Here is an 18,202-nt window from a genome sequence, read left to right as displayed (position 1 = left end):
ACCTACCATGGACTGGGGGAGGAAACCGGAGTACCCGGAGGAAACCCCCGAGGCACGGGGAGAACATGCTAACTCCACACACACAAGGTGGAGGCGGGAATCGAACCCCGACCCTGGAGGTGTGAGGCGAACGTGCTAACCAATAAGCCACCGTGCCCCACAGACAAAACATAAATAATGTAATCATATATAATTGCTGAGCAAAAAAGGCACAGTAATTAAACATATACCATCAATAATGAGGTTAGAATGATTACAGTAACAGGAATTCCCAGATGACTCCGTCCAGGGTGTATCCTGCCTTGATGCCCCGAGGTAGTTCGGAAAAGCGGTAGAAAATGAATGAATGAATGAATGAATGAGTGAATTCCCAGATGTTTAATGTCTGTCTGAGCTAATACAAAAGACCTAAAGGTATCACTCAAGTGACAGAACCTGAGTGTATATCAAACCTCTATTACCGAAAGTGTACTTTAAACAAACTGACTACAATATCAAGATCATATCAAAGTCATATTACTCTATAAAGATCACTAGCTAGCATCATTATCACTGTTCAGCATTTTCATGTTTTATATAGCTTTAGATATCATACTGTCTTCGAAGTTCAGCGAGTTTGGCGGTGAGTCCAGCAATCTCACTAACAGAGCGCAGAATGTCATCTCTCTCTTTGGGGTCCTCACACAGATCAGCGATGTGCTTGGCTTCAGCTAACAGAGCTCTGATATTTTCCTCTCCTTCAGGACCTCCATTAGGATCAGCAAGCCAGCTCTGCACAAACACAGAGTGCTCACACACCACCAGGCTAAAACACTGATCAACCCTGCAGCTGTACATCCAACAGAAGTTTCACACTAAAAAACAATTAACAAAGACTTATACAATTACATTTCATTAAGTATATAATGGCAATATTAAAAAAATATATGTTTTTTTTTACTATGAAGACTTTTAAGAGCTAAGAGAAAACTGGAGAAACACATGGACATCCAAAGGTCTCCACATTAATAGTATCCTGAGGTAAAGTTTGAACCAGGAACCCTGAAGCTGTGAGGTATCAAAGCTACCTGCTGCACCACCATGGCACCATGAGAAGTATATGAATGTGTAGTTCTGTGTTGCTGGTAAACAATCTTACCTGAGCAGCATCTATCCTCTTAGCAATAGCTTGCTTAGCATTGCTCAGAGCCTCCAGTTTACGAGCAGCATTCTCCACTCTCCCCACTAGGATGTCCAAACCCTGTGCCACCTGCTGAGCCTTCTGCATGCCCATGGGAGTCGGCCCCTGACCCCTGTAAAATCCCAACATACAAGAGACAGTTTACATTTTAGATACATAACATACACTACAGAATAAAGTGTCAGTGAACAAATACAAGGAAATAAAAATGTTCATAAGAATGTGATTCAATTTGTATTTATACAGCACCCTTAAAAATACACAGGGTCATGAAGAAGCTTTATATAAATCCCTAATGAGCAAGCAAGAGGCAAAGATAGCAAGAAATAGCTTCCTAATACAGCATGAGGAAGAAACAATGAAAAGAACTAGACTCCCATCCTTAAGCAAGACTGTGTAAGACTGTAGCAAGGATAAAAATGAAAGAGTAGCTTGGCGGTTAATATGCTGAGATCTGATTAGAAGGTTGTGAGTTTGAATCCCAGCACCAACCGGTTGCCACTATTGGGCCCTTAAGCAAAGCTATTAACCCTTGACTGCACAGATATAAATGTAAGCTCTGGATAAGTTCATCTTCCAAATGCTGTAAGTGTTGAAAGGATGTTTAATATGAGTATATTGTCAAAAATTCAATTATCAAATTCTGAACACAGAACCAAAATGAAAGTGGCTACAAACAATGTGTAGCAAAATGCCTTTTTCTTGCTTTTTTAGCAATTGCTGAGTGGAGGCGGTAGGCTGAATCAATAGCTGTCTAGCCAGGGATCAGGCTTTAATGTGCTTCAGTTCAGCCTCTGTAACAAAGCCAGATCCTTGATTATAATCTCAGGGCTATTGTTTTCACTTTCTGTGGCTCAGCCTCCACAAACACTATTCCTTTCACCATTGCTCTGCAATCCAGCACAAGCTCTTCCTATCTAACTTTTGACAATAACCGTATTCACATACAGTACACAGCCTAAATGGCTGACTGCAGGAAACCCAAACACGTCACCATCTATTGAAACCTAATATAAAAAATCTCAATGATGTACAGTGTTTTATTATAAATATAATGTAAGTATTCATTTTAAGGTTTTGAGCTCCTCAGCCTCCTGTGACTTTCTGTACCTGGCTCGCACGTCCGACACCTGATCAGTCATCTGTCCCAAAGACTTAGTCGTTCCTAGGATCTCCCTCCTCTCCTTCCCAGCACACAGCTCTCCCACTTTCCCAGCCTCATCCAAAATCTGACGCAGAGCATGCTCACCTGCTGCCCCTACACATATGCATTAAAAAACTAATTTAGGCTTTTGGTTTCATATAAAAAGTGTGAAATCACTTCCTTTTATATATACACATATATATATATTTTTTTAGTAAGCCTTTCACATAATATATTGTGTAAATCAATGTAAAACAGTTCAGAGGGGGGTGAATACTTATGCAAGGCATAGTACATAATCCTGAAGTTCAAGCTATTCATGCTCTAGTCTCTTTTGTGTTGTGTTGGTCTGCTCACATACCTGGTAGGCCATTAGGATCTCTGAGCCAGGCTTTAGCCTGATTCATCTTGGCCTCAATCAGTGCCAGTGACCTCTTCATCGCTTCTGTGTCCTTCAGAGATTGAAAGCAGAAACAACAGACCGAGTGAAGGAAAGAAAGGCAAACATGAATATAATTCTATAAAAGCTCAGTATTTTATCAGCTGTAATTATTACAAATCGCAAAGTGGTTTGTGTGTGATTCACAAAAAAGGGCCTTTTTTTGTGGTTTATGGTGGGCAACACCTACACACACACTTATCTACACATATATACATAGATGAAGGGGGTCATATAATCATCACTTCATAATGTACTTCATTGCACCCACACACACAATTTCAAGCTTGTCTGGCTCACTGCCTCCGCCTGTGTGTCGGTGGCTCTCTGCCACAGAACTGCCTGAGCCATTAGCACACTTAGGGACGTGTAGCGACTCCACAGGAAGCAATCAAATTTGATTTGTCAGACTTATGACAAAAAATGATAAGGTGTGAAGCACCAGCAAGCCATAGCAAGCTGTATTTTTTTTTTGCTCTGTGTGCAAAATGAACACAGTGCTAAATCATTTTGAGCAGAATGCTCTTATACACCAGAAGGGGACGGCTTATTAATTAATCACAGGCTGTAAAAAGAACAACACTATGAACCACAATGTGAGCTGTATGACACAACCAATTCTTGCAAATTTTAAAGTGATAAAGTATAAGCCACACAGATGTGCCTCCAGCCAAAATCAGTTCCAACCACCCCTTCATCTCCTGTGCCTTATTTCCTTGTATCAAATAACAGCTGCTTTCAAACCCATGGAGTGATGAGATCACATTAATTGTAAGCTGATGACTCATTTCCATTTGCCTGCATGATTATTAGGAGTCAGCATAGTCTCAGGCTGCATTCAGAATGAAGAACCTCAATGCCTTAAGCATTAGTACCACACATGGCTTCACTGCACACGGCCTCGAGCATGCACATTACACCCCACGCCTGAAAGAGGGAAGATGATAATGCAGTTAGGAAACTCATGAACATGAGGCTTGCTTTAGAAGTCAATCTGATGTGCAACCCCCCCTGCATGTACACAGTTTTACACACACACACCACACACATATATAGGCCATGACTATAAAATACAGAGCTGAACGCAGTGACATTCAGTATAGGGTACCTGATCAAAGACTCTTTGAACACCCACTCACTGAATCAGCAATGCGATTCTGTTCCAGCAATGACGGAGATATAAAAATCACGTGTTTATCCATCAGTAATGAGTAATGCGGGTTAGAAAATGAGGTTAAAATGTATGGATCTAGGGATAAATAAGGCAGCAAAGATTTTTATTAAAATGCATGAAATTTTATATGATACCATGTGTATGTCATAGCCATCACAGTATATCCTTCCACCTTCTGTACCACATATCCTACAGGGTCATGGGGAATCTAGAGCTTGTCCCATAGGACTCGAGGCACGAGGACAGGGTGACATCCTATTACCTATTACAGGGCACAATTGCACACACACTCACACACTCTGGACAATTTAGAGATGACAATCATCCTACCATAAATGTATCTAACCATGTCTTTGTACTTGGGATGAAGCCCAAAACGCATGGGGAGAAAAAAACACAGGGCAAAAGCAGGAAACAAAAAACCCCAAACTCAGAGGTGCAAGGTATCCACTGGATATAATAAATATAACAAATTTGAACAAATATATTGAATAACTAACATTTTAGCTCATGTGAAAGCTTTGATTCAGGCAAAGTGCATAGCTAACGGCAAAAGCATAGATTTTTTTAGGTCTAAAATTATTTTTACATATTGAATTACATATCATCATGAAGCCTCTTTCCTAAAATATAACGCTATTAAATCCAGGTGTAGCCTTTTTTATTTTAACTGACATTGTAATAAAAGATTTTGTGGGATTCTACTGCTTACTGAAATTATGTTTATTAGCATTTTTTTTTCTTTTTATTGGATCTGTTTCCATGTCATGGCTTTGGAACGAGATACACTTGTATAATTTTACACACTACTTAAAAGTTTTGTGAAGCCCGACTTACATGCCATAGGCAGTTTTCTTAATGTTGAGTAGATTTGGACATTTGGTTCACAAAACTGCTTAATGACTTGCACACAGCAGACATGTTTTTAAATCATTAAATAATTTGTACAAATTAACAATATTTTTGCTCATTTTCTAAGTAAGTATAAACATTGGGGAAATTTTCACAAGTTAAAAAAATCTTTAACTTGTGTACAATGTGTACTAAGATGCCTAAGATACCATATCTGGACCTAAATAAAAGATGGACATGGTTTTGACCAGCATTCTCCTTCAATGACCTGTGTGCATGTCTGTGTGTGCCAGGGTTTACGTATTCCCTCAGGAAAACTCATCAACTGTTCATTCATGAGTCCAAGATGATATGAAACCATTGCTAAGTTAAACCAGTGAGATTTGAACAGAAATCCACAAATAAAAAGAATATTACACTTGATGAATAAAATTCCATATTTGAGCAGAGAGTAAGAGCCTAAGTGTGCTTAAATGGTGTATAATTGCTAAACAGTATAAGTCAAAATTCTAGCAACAGGGAGTCAAACAAGTGGAGCATCTCAGTTGCTGTAGCTGAAGTAAGAGCAAACAAGTTGGTGGGTTTAGCATTCATTTAAAGCAATACAGACGGTGTAAGGATCTCACTGGGACAGAAAGTAAGACAAAAACAAGTAGCGAGACAAATTAAAAAGATAGACGGGTTAACAAAGTGAGAGACGGCAGAGACGGCAGCAGACAGAGCGTGAAAGAGACAATCATGGACACTGCAGAACACCAACATACTGTACAGAATGTTGATTCCAGCTCGGTTCTGACAGTACAGTCACGTCTGCTTTTACACATATACTGCAAACACACACATACAGAGTATGCAAGTGCATGGAAGTCTTATTTGCTGCATGCTGTAACATCACGCAGTGGGGAAGAGGAAGCCTTACCTTCTACAAGTAGGAAAAGAATGGAAGAGTACAGAAAGAAAAGAGAATAAAAATAAAATTAAACCCGGTGTTTAAAGCCATTACATCAGGGTGAACAGAATCAGAAGAGGCACAACTAATTAACACATGCTTCAGGAAGCTTTTAGTAGTAAATGTGTATGAGAAAAACTGAATATACATGCGAAAAAAAGGGACAGTCAAACACAGGTAGGTAGGTAAACATTCACTTTCACTCTCATTTTGCTTGTGATTTACTGACTATAACTAATTATCAAGCATTTTTAAAATGCAACAATGCTCTGGCTCTTAGAATCTGGCAGTGATTAATAAGTGAGATTTAGTAAATACTTTCCTTACACTATTCTTTATCATCTAGCTGCAGCATTCTAACCCTCAGTGTGAAAGAAAGTGTGGACTGTGCCTGATAATTAAATCTGTTTTTATTATGACAATGTTTATTCAGGGAAACACTACCAAGCATTTGTTTCATCTTTAGAAACAGTATGTTGGAAGAAAACGAGTGAGCGAGCTATTAAAAGAAAGGAACGATGGTGTGAAGCTTGTGTTGTTGATTACACATTCATACTGCACCCGGGGATTATTATGTTCTCCTGCAGTAATTGTACAGTATAACAGCAATAACTTTGAAAGAATTTTAAATTGAAAATACTTTGTTAGCCCAAGCATCTTCATCCCAGGATGTGAGCTGCAGAACTCGGATGATCTCGTTGATCTCAGCACTCATCTTCTCAAAGGTGTAGTTCCTGTTCTTCATGGCTTCCTCTACGCCATGGCTCTTGGCACACTTGGTGGTTACAAAGATTTTTACAGCTGGAAAACAGCACACAAAATGCATGGTTTCTGGTCTGATTTATCATTTTTGCACATTTACACCAGGAGGTAAGCAGTGGACAGCAGAGAAGCTCTTGACTCTCTCACTGACGTTGTCAACTGGCTTTCAGCTGAACACTGATAGGATATTGGTGAAATGTGCTCAGTTGCAAGCCTGCAAAGTTGTGTACTTTTCTTTGTACAAGGATGTATGCATCAAGACTCTTCCCTGTTCTGGCACATTCTGTAAGTTCTGGTTTGGTTCCATGTTACAGGCAAATAAGAAGACTGACCACTATACAACCGTCTGTAACCAAAGACTTGACATGCTGGCAGACATGCAGTTGCAGAAGAATATTTTAGCCTTAACTCTGAACAAACTGTCTCTAGAGTTTTATCATAAAGTCATTTTGGCTCTCAGATCTCTGGAAAAACTAAAGCTAGAGAGATACTGAGGAAAAAAATGTGCTAGGCATCTGAGCTAAATGACTGTATCAGTATTGTTATATCAACAAGAGCCTGTGCAGAATGTGACTATTAGCTCAGCTCCCTCTCCTCCTCACCTGATATGAGCACAGGCAGCAGCTCCTTCACCGTGTTCATGGAATTGACCAACATCATGCGGTGCTCCTGATGTGTCAGCTCCTGCTGCCGTTCATCGATCATCTTTGCCATCTTTGTCATCCCTAAAAAAGGGAGCTTTGTTAATCAGCATATAGATGAAAGTAGGGCTCAGAAATGGACCAGGTTTTATTTATAGACCACATAGTTGGCCGTGTCACCCTTTAACAGGTCCATCGGCTACTTAGGTCGCTAGTCAGGAAACTGATTTGACCTGAGTTGGCCATCTTAACAGCCATTTCAATTGCAAAATACTTCCAGTGACCTGGAATGTGCAATCCCTAAAAAAATCCCATAATGCAGCACAAAAAACAGCACTTATTCCCTTGTTGGAAAAACGGCATACTTTCTGAAGCCTCTCAGCTATGATGTAAATCTTAGGATGAAATCTCAACTATAAAGTACAAATACTGTATAAATAGCTTGTAATCATTGGAGTATCTCTCAAACGATTACTTACGCTAATGTATTTTGAACTTTATTTGATTATTTTTTATACTGTTTCTTTGTGTCTAACAACATTTTAAATTAAAATCTTCTAGCTAGCCTATGATCCTGCTTGATTTACCCTAACAAACATATGTGCTTTAGCTTATATAATGTATGAGATAAATATTTTATACATTCTGGTTTTACAGTGACTGATGAGGAAATTAGAATGTCACCAGAAAGTTATCAGTGTCCCACTGGGTAGTGAGCCAGATCTTTAGCAGGTCCCCAACCAGTGTACACAACATATGAAACTAAAGAGCTAACTGAGACACAACAAAAGTCTCAAATCACAGGGAGTCTGAAAACAGAGACTATTTTATTAACTATATTTTTTCTCAATTATCGGCACAAATTAAAACAACAGCTGAAGGACAGACAAATAAGAAGCACCTGGTCCCAGGTTTTTAGTGTATGTGACCAAGTCCTCCATGCTTTCCACAACTTCTGCTACTGTCAAGTACTCCAAGATGCCCTTACAGACACGGATGATCTTACGTACCTGAAAGAGAAAAATACAGAAAACATACAGTCACATACTGTATTTAAATCACATTGGACAACCACTGGACTGCTGTTTATTCAGGACTGTGGAATTAAAATACATATGATGGAATTTATCTTGTAGTTTTTATAGAAGTGTCCTACATCATTATACCATAGCGCTGTATCTGATTGGACAGAAAGTCTTGATTAATTTTCTAAAATAGAACAGCTCTGACAGATACTGTATGGCTCAAAACAAATGGCATTCATTTTATTTCACAGGGATTTAGGTAAGATGTTCCAGATAATATAACTAACAATAAAACTTAAAAATTAGTAACATTTAAATCAGATTGTCTTACCATTGTTATGGGAGTATAAATAGAGAGTTTAACATATTGAAGGCAGAGCTGCAGAGTTAGGAATTTCAGTTACAAATTTTCCTTGTGATAAACAGTCCTATGATGAGCTGTGTAATAAGTAATCTATGCTGATAAAAGAAACAATGTGCACTCAATGTGTGCCTAAGATCATGTGCTCAGGGTAAATTCTGCTACACTGGTGCACAGGAAGGATTATTATAATACAGAAAGAAGCAAAATAGTGCATTTCCTGTTTAATCTTAAAAGCCTAAATCAAAGAGTCAGCTGTAAAGCAACATAATATTAAAATGGGCTAAAAATAAAGGACTGTTTTTAAAGTCTGAATCTATGTATTAAATCAACTTGACAATTAATAGATAGCTTTTCATGTATCAGTCAGTAAAAGCAAATCAGACACGAAACACTCAACTGAAAATATTATTATTAAGGGCCTTTTGCCAAACTATTGCTTAATAGCAGTAAAAGGCATAATTAGCAATGTTATAATGGTCACACCGCTTTTCATCAGCATAAACTCCAGTGGACAGATAACTCATACCTCTGCCTCATCAAAGGTGAGTAGCAGGTCTGATGTGCCTGAGAGGATGCCACGAGAGCCATCGATGAGGTAATCTCGAGCAGGGACAGAATACGGATCTGTCCTTAGCATCCGAGCTGCTTCTACCAACTTGGCACAAGCATTCTCCACCCTAGCAAACAGTGAGAGAGAGAGAGAGAGAGAGAGAGAGAGAGAGAGAGAGAGAGAGAGAGAGAGAGTGGATACTTGAATATAGTGTATATATTGGCAATATTGTCCAGCACAATGGAATTAAAAATACAAAATTTTAGTTTTCATTTAAAGCTATTTATCTATATTGGATGGACCCAAAAATACAAAAAAAAAAAAACTGCCATAGTGCCCCTTTTCAAGTGTTGTCTCTCTATAAAATGGCAGTCAATTAGGCATTTATAAAATAGGCAAATTTCTATAAATCCATGTTCAATAATTGCTTTTTTGCTCTGGTTTGTGGTTGATTTAGAGCCAATGGCAAAAACACAAAAAGGTTGGGACACACCATGGATGGAACTCCAGTCCATCACAGGACATCAGGCACAACCTAATCACACTCTTATTCGCACAAAGGGGCGATTTAGACCAATCAAAATTGTCACCAATTAGTCACCAATCAATACTGGTGCATAATCAGAATAGAGACCAAGTTTTGTATATAATAAGCATTGTATATAAAATAAGCATTTTATTTTTTCGAACTGACAGACTATTCTGTTGTGTCTAGGTGTGACAGAGCTCAAAATCCATTTATTGCACAGTTACGTGCAGCTTCCCTTGGGCTTGTTACCCACAATGGGGTAAAAAATAGGGTTTTTATATGGACAGAGAGTAGACTGATTTCTTCAAACTCTGATGAATCATCTTAAGCTGAGCACTTGTTGAACCATTACAAGAAGTGCATATTTTTGCAAAAGGTTAGCTGCTGCTAGCATATGAAATTCAAGGCCTCAGTCAGCTGCTGACCCACATCCTTGTTTCAAAGCTGGCAGGCGCTCAATGTTCTTTCCCTTGAGTGGGGCCTTAAAAATCTCTGAGAAATGCTGCATAAATCTGTCTAATGAACGTGTGAAAGGATATTGCTGATTCTAAATGACTACAAGAAAAATGATCTTTGTGGAAGAATACTGTAGGTGACTGGCAAAATAACACAATTTGTTTTTGTACATCCAGCATCCAGTGCTCTAAATAAACTAATACTTCATACTCTTACCTGAGCTGAGGACTGAATCCTGGATGTAGGAACTTTACAATAGCCACAGTACTACTGCACTATTCTACCACACACATTTTACTTTATATAATATAATTTTAGTACCTGTCAGTGCCAACATCACCAATTTATGTAACAGGTTTATGGTAATACTCTCACTTTACATAAACCTACATTATAAACTTACTATAAGCAATGTATTCACATGATAAGAAAATCATTTGATAAGAAATGTAATATCTTTATGCAAACTATACAGAATACATGTTCACTATGCACTGTTGTTTCATCTGTCATGGTGATAAAAATGTGAGATTATTTCCTTGGGTCTTATTTTTCTGTCCTTGCCCATGCTCTTCTCTTACCTTAACTTTGGGCATTATCTACAGTTGTGCTCAAAAGTGTGCATTCCCTGAAAGAAATTGTTAAACATTGCCATTTAACTGGAAAATACGACTGATCATTTTTTGACTCCTTTTTAAAATTACATGATAACTGAAATCACCTAAACAACCTGATCAAAAGTTTACATATCCTTGAATGTTTGGCCACATTATAAACATACAGGTTGACACACAGAGGTTTAAATGGCTATTAAAGGGAACTTTCCACACCTGTGATTCATTGAAATTGTAATTAGTGTCTGTGCATAAAGCACTGACTTGGCTGTATACTGCACCATGGGGGAAGACAAAAGAACTGCCAATGGACCTCCGTAATAAGGTAGTTGAACTTTATAAAGCCAGAAAACGATATTTTCAAGATATCATAGTTGAAAATGCCAGTCAGTACTGTTCAAACTCGGATAAAGAGGTGGAAACTAAGAGGGTCTGTTGATACTAAGGTAGACCAAGGAAGATTTCAGCGACTGCTGCCGAATTGTTCGGGACGCAAAGAAAACCCCACAAACAGCTTCAAGAAAAATACAGACTGCTCTGGAAAAAAGTGGTGTTGCTGTTTTTAGGAGCACAACAAGGAGGTACTTGAACACAAATGACGTGCATGGTCGAGTCGCCAGGAGAAAGCTGTTACTGCGCCTGTGCCACAAAAAGGCCCTTCTTCAGTACACTAGACAGCACCCAGACAAGACTCACGGCTTCTGGAGCAGAGTCATTTGGAGTGATGAGACCTAAATTGAACTTTATAGTCACAACCATAAACACTATGTTTGGAGAGGAGTCAACAAGACCTTCATTGAAAAGTACACCATCCCCACTGTAAAGCATGGTTTTGGATCTCTTATGTTTTGGGGCTGTGTGAGCTCCAGTGGCACAGGGGAGTTAGTCAAAATTGTTGGCAATATGAATGCAGCATGTTATCAGAAAATACTGTCAGATAATTTGCATTCTACAGCATGAAAGCTGCACATGGGACATTCTTAGATGTTCCAACATGACGGTGATCTTGAGCACAAAGCAAAGTTCACCCCCAATGGCTATAGCAGAAAAAGGTGAAGGTTCTGAAGTGGCCATCACAGTCCTCAATGTCATTAAGCCAACCAAAAAATGTGCAAGACAACCAAAAAATGTACAGGAAACGGAGGCATTTTGCCATGAAGAATGGGCTTCTATACTTCTTGAAAGAATTAAGGACCCCATAATTTGCTCAGTTGTATAAAATTAAATAAAAATGCAAGTCACTCTGGATGAGGGTGTCTGCCAAATGGTGTAAATGGGATAAATGAGTTAGTCATCAATGAAGACTTACAAGAAAGTGCAGCCATTTGTTCTTCTCTCATGACTTCTCAACACATAAACAACAAAGCAGCTTAAGAAGGTTTGTAAAACAGCATTAATGTTCACACTTTAGCATACTCTTGTGAATATAGTGCTGCATTAACAGGCAGCATGTCTCAATTTCTCACCAATCTCACAAAAAGGGCACAAGGGCAGTGATGACGTGTGCACAGGCATGAAAAAGCCTCACGTCAGTGTAGTATGGAAGTGGAGGTCCTTATTTACTCATGCACCTCCCAATGTGAGCTAAGCATCAGTGGCCACCACAAAGCCTATATATAGAGAAGTTCACATTCCTTGTCACCAACCACATGTCTGCTGATTGATGAGATCTGAGCTAGCTTGTGTTTATGATGCCAAATGTGTCAGCCTGGGCTTTTGTGAATCCCAGCAGACCCTCTGCTGCATTTAAGGGAAACCCTACACCCACCCATTTCATGCAGTGTCCTGATATACATGCAAGAAAGAGGTGGTACAATTCTGCATCTTGCTTTTAAACAACATGCATATAAAATAGCCCAGCTTTTCTCATTTTTCAGGTGACGCTTGTTGAAGCTGGTAAAAAGTAAACAACAGCTGCCTAGAGATCAGAAAGGAACTAGCCATAACTATGGTTAAATACCACTCACTAACATTATCCACTTCTGTCCTATATACTGTAACTGATGATTAAATATAAATGTCAAAACATTTTTGAAAAGACAATGTTATTTCAGTAAGCAGTATTATGACAGGATTCACTTAAGTATACAAGAAAATACAAAATCACAATGCTGTATCTTATACAGCAGCACCAGTTAAATAGTGTTAACGGTCCTTCACCCGAGTATCCAAGTACCACAGTATGAGCTGGGTTAAAATACGGGTCTGCCTTTTTTAATAAAGGAAATTTCTACTTTATTAAAAGTACATTGGGGTGTTTAAAAATAGTTCTCTATTCATCATTATAACGAGAAAATCCTCAATAACATACTGCTTTAGGGCAGCAGGATGTAGTGAGAGGCAGACCAATATAAATATGTAGTACTCAGCAGGTAAAGCTTTTCAAATACTGTTTCAATCATTGCACAGTATTTCAAGGACATTATTACAGCAGCTTTAACTACGCTATATATATATTTAAATACGCTATATATATATTTAAATACGCTATATATAAAATAAATATATATATATATATATATATATATATATATATATATATATATATATATATATATATATATTTTTTTTTTATTTTATTATTTTTGGGTTTTTTTGGACAGGGTGCCAAGCCTACAGTACAAAGGCCACAACTGCACACACACCAAACAATCACACGCTCACATACCAACTCACACACTACTGACTTCAATAAGCAACAAACTTGAACGAAACATAAATAAAAGCTCTAGCTTCCATATTCCACATACATTCCCTAATAAACATCTGCATTTGGCTGATGTTAATCTGATTAAAAGGGAAGAAAGTAATGTTATTGCTCCCATCCTGAGAGTAGAACACATACCCATTCACACATTGTGGACAATTTAGAGATGCCAGTCAGCTTACAACATTTATCTGTGAACCTGGGGAGTAAACCGGAGTACCTGAAAACCCTATATAAATATATAAGTTATATAAATGTCTACAGTGCAGTCTACAGCTAAGCACACAAACAAAGGCAGAGCCACAACAAACTGAAGCATGCGACTTTTATATACATGTATAAAAATAATTAAGGATTACGGTTGTATCTGACAAAACATGTTCTTGGCAAAAACACATCTCAAGAGTGAAGCAAACTATAAACCTTGGTGTCGAAATATCACAAATCATTATAATTTTCTTAATCAGGCACAAGCATTCGTGTTTTAAACATATATTTGCCCCAGACACAAGACCACATTCATTTCAACTGCTTTCTAATCTTTATTTTTCTCTTACATTGCCATGTTTCACATATTAGCAGATATACCATATAATACAAGTGTGTGTGTGTGTCAGAGAGAGATAGAAAAAGAGAGAGAGAGAGAGAGAGAGAGAGAGAGAGAGAGAGAGAGAGAGAGAGCAGAAGGGAATGTGATTAAGTCTAGTGTACATTCTCCTGAAGGGAGGAGCAAAGTATAGTGCTTACTTAATAAAGGCTGGAGGCATGTCTCTCTTCATAATCTGGTCTTCTGTGGTCTGAACGGTTTCCTTCCCCACCTGAACACACAAAAAAAATGAGTCACAATGCTGAACAAAAATATGACAATGTCAAAAATTAACCGTTCAATTGCTTCTTTGTTTTCTATGCATCAATACCGGATTTAACCTTTGTTTTTCACTTACATTCTTCATTCAACTACATATCTTTCCTGTTAGATAAGAGATGCAAGAGATAAACAGGTTCAGGTATTATGAGATTCAGCTCATGAAAGTATAAACCTGAAACGCCATGATACTAAAAACATTATATTAACACAATTCTGATTTATCTCTGCAATCAAGTGTTCTCTCATAGTGTTAGATTAAACACTGTCATGTGAAAAGCCTCATGCAGACTGTCACCACTTGTTAATGGAGTTGTTTGGAGTGGCCAGACAAAATAAGGCCCTGTATGTGCAGGATGGGCTGAAAGCAAATCCACTGCTGCAGTCTGGAAAGCCGCCAACAGCCAGGAGCCATGAACTGATCAACAAAACCTACACACAGCCTCATCTGTCGCTACCGCACCTATTCAGCAAAGCATACTCAAAGGCAGAGTCATTTATGCACATGCACATGTATAAAGATAATTAGCATTATTATATTTACTTATTTAATTAGCATTACTAATTTCATGTAAAAACAGAGGACAAATAAAATAACCTGTTCTGCTCTAATACGGTATGCTATAAGGATCTAAAGTCCAGAAATTTCAACGCAACAGAATGATTTTTGTTATCTAAGGACACATGGCCTTCCACCCATCTGCTCTTTTTCCACTTGCCAAATTACATTTAATATTTAACTGCTTTGCAAATTCCAGACCAGGCAAGATGTCATCATATAACATCAGCATATCACAGAGTGGATGAGGAACAAGAACACACAGTACACACAGCAGAATAGAACACAAGCTGAAGATCTAAAAAGAGATATTGATTGTGTTTACACATGGCGCCTCTGTGCCTATGAGATTTAGTTCCTCAAAGGCCACAACTGATTATAAATAAGCATCTAAATCCATTTTGGATGCAGAGGTAAAAGGTTGGGTCTTATCCTATGAAAAATGCTATAGAAGCAGTCAGAAGTGCATATACAGTATTTACACACACATACACACACATACACACACACATGCACACATACACACAGACATACACACACACTCATACACACAGACACACACACACACACACATACACAAACACATACACAAACACACACACACACACACACACACACACACACACACTTACACACAAATAAAAGCTGTAAATTCTTGACTTATGCCTATGTGAATTTTATGTGGATGATTGTCAGGACAGTTGGTCCATTCTAATGTTCACAGAGAGATCAAACAGCTAAATACATGTACACACACATTCATGATTTAAATCACACATCCAGTGCTAGAACTAAATGGATAGAGGCCAAGCCAAATGTCAACAGAGTCTAAACACAGAGAGAATGCTGTCCAACCTGCTTGGATCAGAGACTACAGTGTCAGCAAAGTCCTGATAACATCATTCAGCTCAGGTGTCTTCAACAGACCAATTCAGATAAAAACAATACCAGTGCTAAAGAATGTAAGATCTTAAAAAATATAATGTGTTCATGGATGTTTGATATATTTTCTTATTTTTGATTTGGTGGAACGGAAGAACATCCTTCACAGGTGGCCTCCACCTCGCCCATCCCCATGGACACTGGACCCAAAGACCACATTCCAAGCAGATATTCTTAGCCCACAGGGGCCTGGGTGTGTGGAGATTGCTTATGAGACAGTTAGTTTAGAGATAACTAGGAAGCTCTGTCACTGTAGTTGAGCCTATTCCATTCCCTATTCCAAATGAGTGTAGGAACTGCAGTTGTAATCAGACTACAGACACTATTCCACCACGCTATAATGAACTCAAACCACTGCACATCATACAGTACACCAAATTAACCTACCTAATAGTAACATATAAGACTTACACAAACAAAACAAATGGCAACACAGTAATCAGGCAGGTGACAGCTCTCCATCTCTTCCTAAGAGGAGATTGATTTCCTTTCAGTAAACGTCTGTGAGCGAGTGCTCTCTACAAGGCGTTGAGAATGAGAGAAACAGATGTGCTCCCTGTGGTCTCATGTTCAAGACCAGGACTGGCACCCTGACAGCACCAGGCCATGTTTTACACATGCTGCGTCCATGTGTACGATCTGGCAGGTCAGCTGTGTGTGTGACACATTTTCAGTTTTCAGACAGACCAACAAAGATTACTCATGTAAGGTTTTGCATAATTTAGCATAAAAACCTTGATGGCAGATGCCATCTGTACTGTAAGGATGGCCAATACTCCGAACTGATATCAATGTCATTTAAAAAAAAATCAAAACAGAAACTGGCTATATATTAATTGCAATAAAGGACACAGTGGAGTATTTTTCTCTTATCCTAAAACGACAATTTGCCAACGTTATTTACACAAACTAAAATATGCCATGTTATACATTTTCTTATCGGTTTCTAGTTATATTTAATATCATGGATCATCCTCAATACAAATTCCAGTTATCACTTATCACATTATAGAAGCTATAAGCAGTCATTTGCCTCTCTTTTTTCTCCTTCTAAAATAAGACAAATAAAAACCAGCAGGTCATGTTACCCAGAAAGTGCAAAGTCTTCTGTCCTGAAACCTCTCCCTATTGGAAAAACATACTGACCGTAACAAAGTGCACAATAAAATCTTTTACTTAAAGAAGCTTCATCATATTGTTGTTAATACGGTCTTTGTTAATCCGCACATTTTAATCAATCTACTGTTGATTTTTTGGAGTGGCCACTATACAAGTCCCTGTGAATGAGCTGTTACTATAAAAACAATAATATATTAGCACAGGTGTGTTAATATAAACCTGTGCTGTGTCTTATAGCCTGGTGTTATATTCTGACCAATCAGATTTGAGATCAGATACGACGTTGTAGTAAAAAAAAAGCTAAATCAATCTTGATCAATTTGTAGCCTTATAAAAATGTATTTATTTATATTTCTTGTAGTTATAATAACATGACCCTTGACAAGAGTACCAGAGTTATGTTAACAGCCTTGGTTGCAGAACTGTCTAAAGATTTTGACACGCACTTGACCTGGTCTCAAAGTGGAAAAGTAGCTAATCAGTACTGACACATGCATGTGCACTTACACATGAGCAGATCTGGTTTCACTAAATGAATGCAACAAGTCCTTGAGCAAACACAGCACAAGCAACATGCTTCAATTCAGGTAGAGTCTCTGTTTTCCACTGATGACTGATGCTTCTCTTCCATAATTCTGGACCAACCGTAAAAAATATAAGCAGGTAGTTCATCTGAGCTCTACAGTATGATTGCTTAGAATACACCTGTTAACATATTTTATGTGTAATGCATGTCTATTCAGGGTCTATGAGGGTCCCTGCAACATGAATACCTCTCTTCTTGTATGTATATTACACATCTGCCTTCACGTAGAGTCGCAAGAGTCTCTGTGCTTTCATGAGCATGCTGTAAGGCATTTAGTAAAGAGCTCTCTTTCAGTGATGGTTTCCATAACAGGTTCCTTCTAAAACTGGCTTGGCTGTTTACTCTTGAGCTGCAGAAGCATTTCTAAGTGATTACTCTGACTTGAAGAAACACACTTCCTTTAATGGAAGCCTCCTTACATAACAGAGGTCCATAAAAGGCTGACCACAAACCTGCATGCAAGAACAACGCAAACACCTTTGTGTTACATTTTAAGCAATAAAGAACAGTCTGCATGAAGAGTGACACAAAAGGTCTATAATGGATCATTTTCCATGCATAATTGATGTAAATGCACATGGAGCAGCATTAGTGAGGTGCAGACTCACTAAAAAAGGCTGTTTGATGTGTGCACTTCAGTGCTGTGATAATGGATTCAGAGTGAGAGCAATCGAGGTCACCAGCTGCTCCTTCCTCAGTCGGTCTCACTGGTGCCACATATCATTAAGTATCATTCGACCAGTTT

General features: G+C 38.3%; 1 protein-coding gene across 2 annotated transcripts in view; it reads right to left on the bottom strand.

The window, feature by feature from the left end:
• vcla (vinculin a) overlaps window positions 1–18,202 on the bottom strand; it is a 37,811-nt gene that overhangs the window by 13,404 nt on the left and 6,205 nt on the right. For both annotated transcript variants that reach the window (XM_060872660.1, XM_060872659.1), the window contains exons 2-10: window positions 14,134–14,204; window positions 9,057–9,207; window positions 8,043–8,151; window positions 7,103–7,225; window positions 6,379–6,539; window positions 2,686–2,776; window positions 2,291–2,438; window positions 1,139–1,292; window positions 596–771 (exon numbers count right to left, since the gene is read on the bottom strand). In XM_060872660.1, coding sequence (XP_060728643.1) covers window positions 596–771; window positions 1,139–1,292; window positions 2,291–2,438; window positions 2,686–2,776; window positions 6,379–6,539; window positions 7,103–7,225; window positions 8,043–8,151; window positions 9,057–9,207; window positions 14,134–14,204 — 1,184 coding nt within the window. The remainder of the gene's footprint in view (window positions 1–595; window positions 772–1,138; window positions 1,293–2,290; window positions 2,439–2,685; window positions 2,777–6,378; window positions 6,540–7,102; window positions 7,226–8,042; window positions 8,152–9,056; window positions 9,208–14,133; window positions 14,205–18,202) is intronic.

The sequence above is a fragment of the Tachysurus vachellii genome, chromosome 6, assembly GCF_030014155.1.
Source record: "Tachysurus vachellii isolate PV-2020 chromosome 6, HZAU_Pvac_v1, whole genome shotgun sequence".
NCBI classification, from domain to species: Eukaryota; Metazoa; Chordata; class Actinopteri; order Siluriformes; family Bagridae; genus Tachysurus; species Tachysurus vachellii.
The sequence above is the reverse complement of the archived record's forward strand: the minus strand, read 5'-3'. Positions and strand labels throughout refer to the sequence as shown.